The 13,189-nt window shown below is 40.3% G+C and overlaps 1 protein-coding gene across 1 annotated transcript in view; it reads right to left on the bottom strand.

Annotated features, from left to right (window-relative positions):
* The window catches only part of BMPER (BMP binding endothelial regulator), a 292,874-nt gene that overhangs the window by 37,608 nt on the left and 242,077 nt on the right, over nucleotides 1–13,189 (bottom strand). Inside the window, exon 13 of the mRNA XM_088464418.1 lies at nucleotides 11,130–11,466. Coding sequence (XP_088320544.1) covers nucleotides 11,130–11,466 — 337 coding nt within the window. The remainder of the gene's footprint in view (nucleotides 1–11,129; nucleotides 11,467–13,189) is intronic.

Genomic DNA, 13,189 nt, shown 5'->3' with positions numbered 1-13,189 from the left:
TCCAAACATAACGCCTGGCATTCATGCCAAAGAGTTCAATCTTTGTCTCATCAGACCATAGAGTTCTTCAGGTGCATTTTGGCAAACTCCAGGCGGGCTGCCATGTGCTTTTTACTAAGAAGTGGCTTCCATCTGGTCACTCTACCATACAGGCCTGATTGGTGGATTGCTGCAGAGATGGTTGTCCTTCCGGAAGGTTCTCCTCCTCTCTCCACAGAGGAATGCTGTAGCTCTGACAGAGTGACAGAGTGAGCATCGGGTTCTTGGTCACCTCCCTTCTCCCATGATCCCTCAGATTAGACGGCTGGACAACTCTAGGAAGAGTCCTGGTGGTTCAGAATTTCCATTTACGAAGATGGAGGCCACTGTGCTCATTGGAGCCTTTAAAGCAGCAGATATTTTTCTGTACCCTTCCCCAGATTTGTGCTTCGAGACAATCCTGTCTCGGAAGTCTACAGACAGTTCCTTGGACTTCATGCATGGTTTGTGCTCTGACATGCACTGTCAAGTGTGGGACCTTATATAGACAGGTGTATGCCTTTCAAAATCATGTCCAATCAACTGAATTTACCACAGGTGGACACCAATTAAGCTGTAGGAACATCTTAAGGATGATCAGTGAAAACAGGATGCATCTGAGATCAATATTGCGCTTCATGGCAAAGGCTGTAACTACTCATGTACATGTGATTTCTTGTTTGTGATTTCTTGTTTGTTTTTTTCTAATTAAATTTGCAAAAATCTAAAAAAAAATTTTTACACGTTGTCACTATGGGGTATTGTGTGTAGAATTTTGAGGACAAAAATGAATGTATTCCATTTTGGAATAAGGCTGTAACATAACAAAATGTGGAAAAAGTGAAGCGTTGTTAAAACTTTCCGTATGCACTGTACATCCAACTCACCATCAGGCCAATGTACATAGAATATTCTGAATGGAAAACATACATTTTATGAATATTTATGTTTCTTTTTTTAAATACTGGGTGGTAGCTGCATTACAGCTTGTTGACCAAATTAAAATATGTCTGCAATAGTGTTAAAGTTAGATATCTTGGATGAAGGCATTTACTTATATAGGTTACAAATTAATGATTAGTCAATCTGCTTGTATGAGATATGCTTGTATGAGATCTGATTGTATGCTATTGTGATCATAATATTGCGCAATTCCCTGGGTTTGTTGTGTTCTGTATTCCAATAGGATAACTTTGGTGACCCTGCAGAAACCATCTCACTGTGCGGTTATGGATTATCATTAAAATAAAGTTCTTATTTTAAATATACTTTAAGTATATTTATAATTTTACATAACTGTATATTGTTGTTTAGTCTTATTTTAATCAGCATTTAATTTGTAGTGTATTATAGGTAAATACTGCATCTCTGTTGTAAACATAAATGTAATATTATTGGTATAATGTTTTAGATCCCTTTAAATTGCAGTTTAGCAATGTAATGTGCTTCTCCTGAAACTCAAACATTTCCCCCTCCCCCCTGATACTGTGAGACAAAGGAATTCCAGAATGGGATAGTTTTGGTGTGACCCTCTGGCTAATGAAGATCCGTCTGCTCACATACAAAGAAGAAAGAACTGACCTATCCGACGTCGAGTATATACAGATCCCTGCCTGTGCCCAATGATTGTATTCCCTAAGGACTATTTGAATGTGACCCTATAAACTGCAGTGACTGTTGGAAGTCAGTGCATTCAGGATTGAATTCTTGTGCTGTGACAGCCGCACGGTACTCTATTTATTTCTTTGTGCAAATAAATCTTTTGGACTTTAGAACTCCAAGTAAGCATGAGCGGACTTCACATTATTTATCTTTAACAATTGTCTTCTATTATAAATGCAGCTGCTATCATCCTTGCTTCAATTAATAACTTTGAAAGATGCTTCCAGTATTCTATTCACCCTATTACTTCACTTTTTAAATTGTTTGGCTTTTTTTTCCTGTGGTGTTTTGTATACAGTGTTTATACAGTACATATTTTCTATGGCTACTAAAGATTTAGTGCACTAATATGCTTTTCACCACAGCTAAAAGTTGGACACAAAACTACTTTTTGGGAATTCACTGTAATACTTTGGAAATTTGTATAAACACATCACTTAGGTTTGTGGCTCTGCATTTCATCAGATTGTGGGGATGGAAAGCACATTATTTGTATATTTTTACTTACTGAGCAGCTAAATTACATTTTTGCTACTTCCTTAAAATCATAAGTTCAAATTGAGGGCCGATGCAGAATTGAAAGTATATCAGGCATATGTAGTTCTATTGCTTATGCGCAGAAAAAAGGCGTAGACTAGAGTACAGGTTCTCAAACTCAGTCCTCAGTGCATGTTTTCAAGGTCTCCTCACAGAATCACAAGTGAAATAGCTCCACCTTTGAATCTTTTAAAATGTGTTAGTGAGTAATGAATACACCTGTGCCCCTGCTGGGTGACCTGGAAAACGTGAACTGTGTGGGGTCCTGAGCACCAAGTTTGAGAACCACTGCAGTAGCATATTTAAGGGTCAGGTCACTCCTGGGCACAGCAGTATCGCCCCCCCCCCCTACTCCATACCCAAATGTATTATTTCCATTGTTTGGTTATAAGCACTCATTTGGTGATTGGTAGTTTAATATAAAACAATAAAAGAAGTCATGAGCTATGATATTTGATTTTTAATTATATATGCATATTTACCAATTAGGACAGCTTGCAGAGACAGTCTGCATATGTCCTACTTGTCGGCTGTGACAATGTAACGTAGCATTTTGCATGCAGAATACATGCATGCTGCATATCATTTTAATCAGCAGAAGCTGTTTGTGCTACCTATTCGCTGTGTGAATAAGACATATTTTAATGGAAGAAGTCACAAAATATATTTAATCATACAAAAGGGGCTGATACAGACTCCATTTGCATTGCATATCTTGCATTTTTTTGCTCTACACATACTTTGGAACCAAGCATACAGACGATGCAGAATGTTAGGTAAACCGCCGCATTTCCAAATGCGATTTAACCAATTAACTGACACGGTCACATGGGATGCAGCCGCAGCCAGCTGGACTTTAGCTGACCCAGTCAGTGCCAGGCCACTGCTTCCCCGGCTCTTAAAAATAGAACCAATTCTGTACATGTACAGAATGGATTCCCTATGGCTCCATGGCCCCCCAGACAATGATGTAGCAGTCCGTCACCACCGAGATCACTATCGGAATTGCACCCCAGAATGCCGTGCTAACAAAAGTGAGAGGAGGAGAACTTAGTCCTCCATGACACATACTCTGCCATGCTCTACTTGTAGTGGAGGGGAAGGTGTAATGCCTCATTGTAATACCCTTTGGTGGTCTCTACCTAAACTTGGGGTTGTTGATAAGAGGTAATGACCTTTTAAAGTCATTTGACTCTGGGGCAGGGGTGGAGGGTAGAATAGTAATAATGATTTACAGTGGTCACAAGAGAGGAGAATGGAGTGCAAAAACCAGGGACATATTACACCAGGGATGGGAGGATTATACAACTGCAGTCCCAGTTTCATTATCACTAAGGGGCTGGGGTGTAATTTTAATGGAGATCTATTGCTACTGCAGGGGTCTTATACAAATGGGGATGTAATTTTACAATGGAGGCCTATGGACATGGTGGGGGGTGACACCCAGGCCCGGCAACAGGGGGTGACAAAGGGGCCCAAGGATCAGAGGGGTCCCAAGGACCAGGGACAGAAAAAATGGGGCAGCAGCACCTATTAATACTTTTTAACCAGCTGCTGTGCTGTTCCAGTAACCGCCCAGCTGAAGCCCCACCCACTGACACCCTTCCCCACCTTCCCAAGTCAAACCCCGGGTCACACTGTGACACGCAGGGACCGGTGCTCTTCCTCCTGTGCTTGCTTCCCCCTGCACCCAGCTCCAGCACCTCACACCTCCTGCTTCCTTCCTGTTCCTCTCCACTTCCTCCCCAGTTGTTCAACTTCCCTTTCACGGCATCCCGAAACCCTACCTCTGTTCGCGACAACCCCGACCCCCCATCCAAGTCCACCCCTCCAAGTCCTCCTCCTTAGTGATCCAGTTGAAGAGCATAGGAACAAAGCCAAGCGTCATGACTATCCACAGCCTCAGCATGAAGGTTGAACAAATCAACATTTTTCTCAGTAAATATATTTGTGATGGGGCTATTGTAATGACATTTTCACCAAATGTCAGCAACAACCCATGCAATCCACACATGCAAATGAATCAAACCATAGATATTCATAAATTAAGTTATGTGTAATAATGTGAAATGACACAGGGTAAAAGTATTGAAAAGTATTGAACACATGAAGAAAGGGAGGTGCAAAAAGGCATGGAAAGCCAAGACATCAAATTTATCAGTAAGTAGAAAGCAATCCTGCCCCTTGTCAGTGCAAACTAATATAAGATGGTTCAGTCCAAACTGATAGCCTATAAAAAGGTGTCTCATTACCATGGTGTCACACAAGAAACATCTCATGATGGGTAAAAGCAAAGAGCTCTCTCAAGACCTTCCCAACTGTATTGTTGCAAAATATATTGATAGCATTGGTTACAGAAGGATTTCTAAATGTCTGAATGTTCCAGTGAGCACTGTTGGGGCCATAATCCGGAACTGGAAAGAACATCATTTCACCATAAACCTGCCACGATCAGTTGCTCCTTGCAAGATTTCTGACAGAGGAGTGAAAAGAAATATCAGAAGAGTTGTCCAGGAGCCAAGGACCACTTGTGGAGAGCTTCAGAAAGACCTGGAATTAGCAGGCACAATTGTTTCAAAGAAAACAATTAAGTAATGCACTCAACCGACATGACCTGTATGCACGCTCACCACGCAAAACTCATTGCTGAAGAAAAAGCTTGTTGAAGCTTGTTTAGAGTTTGCTGCACAACATTTGGACAAGCATGTGAAATACTGCGAGAATATAGTCTGGTCAGATGAGTCCAAAATTGAACTCTTTGGATGCCATAATACACACCATGTTTGGAGGAGAAATAGCACGGCACATCACCCCAAAAACACCATACCAACAGTGAAGTTTGGAGGTGGGAACATCATGGTGTGGGGCTGTGTTTCAGCATACGGTACTGGTATACTTCATTTCATTGGAGAAAGGATGAATGGAAAAAATTACAGAGACAGTCTTGATAAAAATCTGCTGTCATCTACCAGGATGCTGAAGATGAAACAAAGGTGGACATTTCAGGAAGACAATTATCCCAAACACACAGCCAACGACACTCTCAATTAGTTTCAGAGAAAGAAAATAAAGCTGCTAGAATGGCCCAGCCAATCACCTGACTTGAATCCAATTGAAAATCTATAGAAAGAACTAAAGATCAGAGTTTATAGAAGCAGCCCACGGAGCCGTCAAGATTTGAAGACTGTTTGTGTGGAAGAAACGGTCAAAATCACACCTGAGCAATGCATGCGACCAGGGCCATCTCTTCCATCGGGCTTGTTGGGCAGTTACCCAAGGGCCCGAAGCTTGTAGGGGCCCACCAACCCGTCCCCCTGCAGCCACGGCCAGTTGGTAAATTTGTGATAATTTTATAAGATGGCACCGGTGCACTGTATTCCAATCTAACCTCCCCCGCATCCCCCCCGTGACGAGTACTCACCTCAGTCCCAGTTTCACTTCATCCGCCGGCTTCAGACCAGTCAGACAGAGTCTCTCTGCATGTGTGGGAGGTCTGATGGGCATGCAGGAGGGTTTAATTTTATTGACCATTTACATTTTTTCCCGTGAAAGGGTGGGTAGGTGCCCCAGTGTATTGCTTTGCCCAGGGCCCACACTGCTGTTAAGACAACCCTGCATGCGACTAGTTTCTCCATACAGGTGGCGTCTTGAAGCTGTCATTACCAACAAAGGTTTTTATACGAAGTATTAACTAAATTTCAGTAAGCGTGTTCAATACTTTTTCCCTGTGTCATTTCACATTATTACACATAACTTAATTTATGGACATCTATGGTGTGATTTCTTTGCATGTGTGGATTGCATGGGTTGTTGCTGACATTTGGTGAACATTTCATTACAATAGCCCACTACAAATACTGAGAAAAATGTTGATGCATTCAATACTTATTTCACCCGCTGTATCTTGTGCATCAAATATAGGGATGGCACAAGTGTGCCCAGATTATGATAACAGGTATTAAAGCAATTGTACAGATAGGGGCAGACATGCATCACAATTCTGCATGTAAGCAAATATATGCATCAATTTCTGTGCACACAATACAGGAACAATTATGATTGACTTGCGCTCAACTCTGCATCGACTCTTATATGATCATGTTCTTGAATAGAATCAGAATGTGATAATCACATAAATAATAAAAGCCACACTGCAGTTTGTGGCAAAATTACTTATTAATATATGTGTCTTCTATTCTGGTTACCATATGTTACACAATGTCCTTATTTTGCAGGATCTACATTTGACATCAGTTTAATGAACAGTTCCTAGTGAAAAACATAATCAATACAAAATTCATTCTGTGCATGTGTGATAAAGTCAGGATGTATCTTAAGCATACACATCTGTTTGACTGTTTCCATTAAGGATCTCCCATGTTTAACTATCTGTTCCCATATGGTAATGTACAAGCCTGCAGAACATCTTCACAAGTATAACATTTGAGAAACGTATTTCTAGTAAAGAAAAAAAACAGCAGCTGTTTCTTTTCTTCCCATGTGTCTAGTAAAATATTACGTGTTTGCATTAGAGAACAGAAGTGAAATACAGTACTAAACATGGTCACATGAAATCACGCATGCATACTTTATAACTCCAGTAATGTGTTACAGACAGTTCTTTTATTGTACGGAGACTTATGTGGCAGAGAGGCAGGTAGAGAGGAGACTGAGATTCAGTGTAACTGATTAAAAAATAACACAACTGAGAATGCAAATATTATATATGTCTTGAATTATCTGGTTGTGATTAACATACGTGCAAAAATGTTTTGCGTAGCTTCATAAATATTGATGGTTTATGGTGTAAATTGGAGATGCTATAGCTTGGTTATTCTGTATATGTAAAAAACACATTCACAGAGAAAGACTTCTATATTAGGAGAAATTGCAGGTTGTTCATGAATTGTGCAGAGGTTTGAAAACAAATATAGGAAATTGTTCCTTGGCCAATATTTTATTGAGATCTGTAGGGGTAAATTTACTAAAGAGCAGTTTGCTTCTCTGCATGTTTGAAAGGGTTAGTTGCCGGCTCGGGATCCCGGCGGCCAGAATCCCAATGCCGGCATCCCGACAGATAAAGAATACCATCACGTATCAGTCAGTATCCAAACCCTCCCCCTCTCCCTACCCTTCCCTCCCCGCTGACTAAACCTAACCTTCCCCCATAGTGCCTAAACCTAAGCTCTTCCCTGTACCGTAAACATAACCCTCACCCCTTAGTGCCTAACCCTATCCCTCCCCCTAGTGTCTAACCCTATACCCTAACTCTCCCCCTAACCCAACCCCAGTACTTACTGTCGGGATGCCGGTGGTCGGAATGCTGGTGCTGGGATTCTGACAGGTGTCGGGTTTCTAGCGCCGGCATTCTAAGCGCTGGCATCCCGACTATCGGTACTATGACTGCATCCCATTTGAAACAGCAATACCATCCTAAACAAAACAGGTCATATTTTGCTTTGAATGGTATTGCCATTGTAAATTTCCTGTTTAACCACCTGCCTGACGTTGTCGCATCAGATGCTACCATGCCAATCTGACCTCTGCCTGGCACAGTCACATCTGATGTGATCGTGTCAGAGAAGCCATCAATCAGCCCTCTCCTGAAGGCCAGGCTACAGAAGGGGGCAATCTTACAAGGATAGCCCACACATGGCTGCAAGAAGATAGGATGAATAAGCCAACTGAAACCTATTCCTACAAATTTACTGTATCTCTGGCAATACTATCAAAATATTGGAATCTGTCAAAAGTAAGGTAATACTATGAGGTAGATTTAATAAAGCTTCTAAAACAGACAAGTGGAGGTGGTGCCCATAGCAACCAATCATTTTCTGTCTATAATTTCCTAGAATGCAATAGAGAAACGATAGCTACTGTACAATCTGATTGGTTGCTATAGGCAACACCTCCACTTTTCATTTTTAGAAGCTTTAGTAAATCTACCCCTCTATGTATGTCAGGAGTAAAGTAAGCCAATACTCCCTCCTGTCCACCTTGCTCTGCTAATGACTATCTCCTCTCCTCCATCCTTTCTAATCTTCAGGATTTCTCCCCTGATGCCTCCAACCTCTGGTATGCCCTCACATTGCCCAGCAAGACTCCAACCTCCCTACCTTTAATTAAACATGTTTTTAAGACTCATCTCTTAGCAAGCCTAATCCCCTCCTCCCACCTTTCCATATCTCTACTCCCCCCTCCCTCTCTGTGTGTGCCAATTCCCTAAAATGTAGGCTCTTGTGAGCAGTGTTCTCTCCCCTTAATATTATCTACATATTTATGTAATGTAAGCACTTTAATTATAAATATATGTAAAGCTACAGTACGTACTTTTCTGTATTAGTGTGTACCTGTACAAATTGTTGTATGATTTACCACAGTATGGCACTGCAGATTCTTGTTGCGCCAAATAAATAAATATAATAATAATATTAATTTCTTATTTACATTAAAAGTAGTTTGTCGGATTTAAGGACTTGATGCTGTTTTAGGCTTGTGTAACTACTGCTGCTCTGTGATAATATGCTATGCCATTTTAGTCTGTGCCATCTTGGGCATTGTATACTGTTACTCCTGATTTGTATTGTCACTATTTGCTGTTTTACAGTATCAAATAAGAAATTAATGAGGGTAAATTCTAGACATAACACTGCATAGATGACAACTGATCAACTGGAACAACATAAGGGGTATGAATCAAAGCTTTGAGAAAAATAAAGTGGAGAGAGATAAAGTACTAATCAATCAGCTCCTGTCATTTTTTTAAACACAGCTTGTAAAATTACAGTTAGAAGCTGATTGGTTGGTACTTTATCTCTCTCCAGGCTTTGATAAATCTCCCCCTAAGGTTCTAGGAATTCTCTTTGATGTATATGATATATGGAATTTACAGGTAAAATATATGTTCAGAATGAATGCCCTTTAAACAAGTAATTCAGAAACCGTGCTGTCGCCTATAAAATTGAGACTTACCAGAAGCAAGCTTCAATAAGGAAATACTGTGAATGTACATGAAGGAATTGGCTTGCAATGCTGAGCGTGCTTTGGAAGGACTGGTACATGTCACTAATGGAGTAGTTATAATAAATACATGTCGGGCATCTTCCTCTCCAAAGCAGCTAAAATAATATAATTAATCAACTACCCAAAATGATACTGTGTTTTCTGTTTTGCTGACAAAAACGTAATAAGCTTAATAAAAAGTTTGGATAATTGTATGAATTGTACTATTTGGTATAATGTCAACAGAATACAATATTTGTTGCTTGTTCCTCATAAATTCTGTGGCATTTTACTCCAGGATCACTGAAGAAGTTCTTTCTTTTTATTTTTAAAAAGGAAAAAAGTTAAATCTGTGCCAAAGATAAAAATCTGGTAAGACCATGACTAAGTAAGATGAATGTGAAAACCAGGAAGTATTCCTATGAATAGTGATGTAATAAATAACTATAAGGCCTCAAAGCAATATGATACCCTGTGCCATACCTTGGAGGTTAGCAATTATTGATATGAAACTTCATCTATGAACATAAGAATTGCACATATACATCTAGCAAAGGGGGCTGCTGAACTTGATGGAAACATCAAAATCCTGTATTACAAGCTAGGTTATAAAAACTGGAGTTTTGTAAAAGCTCTGATCTTAATGAAACGTTATTGAAGTTTGGAAGGAAAAATAACCTTAACAATTACGGTGTGTGTTATTCTCTTTTGGAATATGTTTTGCTAGGATATTTTATGGCAAAGCGTAGAAATTCAAGTGAGATGCCAAGACTTATGCAGTAGGTATATATAAAAAAAAGTTATAAAATATGGCTGTAGTTTAACAAGTTTCTTCTACATTTTCCACATATGGGGTAACTTTAATATAATCAGAAAATATCTGGCATACTACCCATACCTGCCTAATCTCCTAGAATATCTGGGAGAGCCCTGAATTTCGGGAGGAACTTCTGAACTCCAGGGAAGGTTAACAAGCCTTCTGGATCCTGCCCAGTTCACTGGATGCATTAGGTCATCCTCACCTGCTCCCCTGGTACCATAGCACTGCACAGCGGGGACAGGCCACAAAGATGTTCCCTTCCTCTCTGAGCAGAATGTGCAGAACTTCACAGAGCAGCAGATGAAAGGGGACAGCTGGCTTGGGAAGATAAGTGAGAGGAGTGGAGTACAGAAGAGTCTAAGGTGTTCCTCTCTAGAAACCTTGGGGAGCCACCTCAACATTTTGGAATGCACAAATGTCTAGTAACATCCCTGCCTGGAGAAGTTGTAAACAGTAAAGGAAAAAATATTTAACACATAAGACAGCCAATCTCTTCACTAAAAGCTGCTTTTAGTTAGGAAATCATTCTCATACAGACACCTTGAAGTCATCACCTCCATCCACATAAACAAGTGTTCAGAGATAAAATCCTAGACCCACAGGTACAGAGGAGCGATAATGCTAAATATATATCCGTTCTCAACATTGACCAAAATCCAAGTCTCAGAGAATCAGATGAAGCAACACACTTGCATAGATACCTTCATCAAAATTAAGCAATAATGAAAATATATATTAATGCGCACTATGGCCAATGGACAGTGCACCATTTCAGCTAAACACATAAGAGTAAAAGGTACAGATGAGGCAATAATAAACAGGTCAGCCGAGGAACAGGACCACATGTCACATTAAGCACTGTTGCTATATGATTGGCACATACTGTTTATCATATGTGTTCAGGCCTCATGGCAGAACTAACAAACTGGCTTTTACGGTAGAGTACAATATGAAAGTTACTCAAGATGAAGAATCTGGGGCTTTATTTGCTGTTCTGTCCTATAATCATGAACTGTGTTAGCACCTTAGAAGTCTATATTGATGTAAGAGCAGTCTAAGGGCAGAACAAAATGTTTCATTTAGAACTTACCTGTAGAACATGGCATAGTCAACTGTGGAGTGACAGTTCTGGAAGTCCCAGGACTTTAGCTTCTGGCATTCCCTGTGTGCTCGGAGTTTCACTTTCACAGTACCTTGACACAATTCAGGCGCAGTCTTCCTACGAGGGCGGTTACAGAACTCATTAGATTCCACCCTCCACGAATCACCAAAGTCATCCACGTCAAACTTGAAGTTTCCATCACTACCTATGAGATCATCTCTTTTGTGTCCATTGTAGTTACCACACAGACCACAGAGTTTTCCTTTCAGATGAGGAGCTGCCATAACTTCCACAAAGCTGTCTCCATCCCAAGATATTTCCAAACCTGAATATGCAGAGATGAGTAATATAAATATGTTATAAATAAAAATATGAGCAATATAAATATTTTATAAATAAAATAAATATTTAATAGAATGTGACAAATATACAGTTATCAGATACAGAGAGTAATAGTTTTCACAAAAACAGTGATCATTTCCATTTAAGTTAATAAAGTTTTACAATGTGTTCTTTGTACTAAGTTAAAATATAATATAGTGATTAGAGGACATACTGTAGGATTTTCAATGAGTATTATTTTGTTTTTTACTGCCAATAGAAAGCAGTCAAAATGTCATGGTCTACAGCCATATAGTTGACCTATTTAGTATGTAATATTCTAGGTCAATATAAACATTTCCTGGTAAAAACAAAAATAAGCTGCAATGCTTACCAATTGGGCTCAGAGCGGGGCGCTCTGAGCCATAATTTGCGCAATTTTGCTTGCAGCTGCACTTCTGTGTGAGTTTGGGCTGCCATAAAGTGCGGCTGTTGCCACAATGACTTGCACCCGTGAGTTCATCGCAGCTAATTGAATTGACCCCTAAGTATCAGAATGGGGTATAGGGCATCCAGTAGAATGTAGCTTCTGTTCCACTACTAATTTATTGCAAACAAAACAGTACAATGCTCTCACTCCCACACTGTCACTGTATGTATCCACTGAACGAGTCAAGTATTGCTTTTGATTGCAATAAGTAATATTTATTGTTATAGATTATGTAAATTACAATCACAACTGAGGTAATCTCGTTTCATGTAAACACTGTTCAGGTGCATTGAACTTATTCCACAAACATATAATTAGGCCCAGAGAATAGATCAAGCCGATAAATACATTAAAAAGTAGCTCCAGTCAAAAGTCCTATCTTTATAAATGAGACAATGTATGTGTAATCTCACATTGAGGTCAGGCAAGCTGAAATTAGGACAATTAGTGTTAGTACACTGCTCCTTATGACCTGATAGTCTAGTATCAATTTGTGTTATAAAATAGGTAAAATTAGGAGCATTAGTGTGGCTGCAATATTATATGAAGCCATGCAATACTGCTTGAATTAATATGGGATGCAGTCTGGATACTGACAGGCGCTATCCCGCCCGCCGATATCCCGACACTGACAGCCTGACAAGGGGCTAAAAATAGGCATCGAAATCCCGATGCCTATCATTAGTCCCACTACAAAGTACCGACACCCGGCATACCAAATGAAGGTAAGCCGGGTGTCTTAGCGTCTAGCCGTGGGGGGGAGGGTTAGGTTTAGGGACCCTCGGGAGGATTTAGGTTTAGGCACCCCCAGGGAGGGTTAGGGTTAGCATAGGGAAAGAGGTGGTTAGGGTTAGGCACCACTAGGGGGGGTTAGGCACCCCCTTTAGGAGGGTTAGGTTTAGGGTGCGGGGAGGGGGGTTAGGGTTAGGCACAAAGGGAGAGGTTAGGGTTAGGGACCACTAAGGGAGGGTTAGGGTTGGGGGGGGAGGGGAGGGTTAGGTTACTTACCAGCCCCAGTCGGGAATTAGGTCCATTGGGGTTCCGCTGTCGGTATTTGATCCGCCGCCATTAAATACTGATTCCCTTCATATAATATAGCACTATTTGCACTACTTAATTGAGGCTTCCATTTCCACTGCAGCAGAATATTGCAATTTGCTTTTCAAAGGGGAACACGACATATGTTTGTATTCACTTCCATTTTATGTGGTAAAAGCAACTTTTGCAATTATTAATA

The sequence above is a fragment of the Taudactylus pleione genome, unplaced genomic scaffold (genome assembly GCF_031769625.1).
Source record: "Taudactylus pleione unplaced genomic scaffold, aTauple2 ptg000054l, whole genome shotgun sequence".
Lineage (NCBI taxonomy): Eukaryota > Metazoa > Chordata > Amphibia > Anura > Myobatrachidae > Taudactylus > Taudactylus pleione.
Note: the sequence above shows the minus strand (reverse complement) of the source record. Positions and strands in the feature narration are given on the sequence as shown.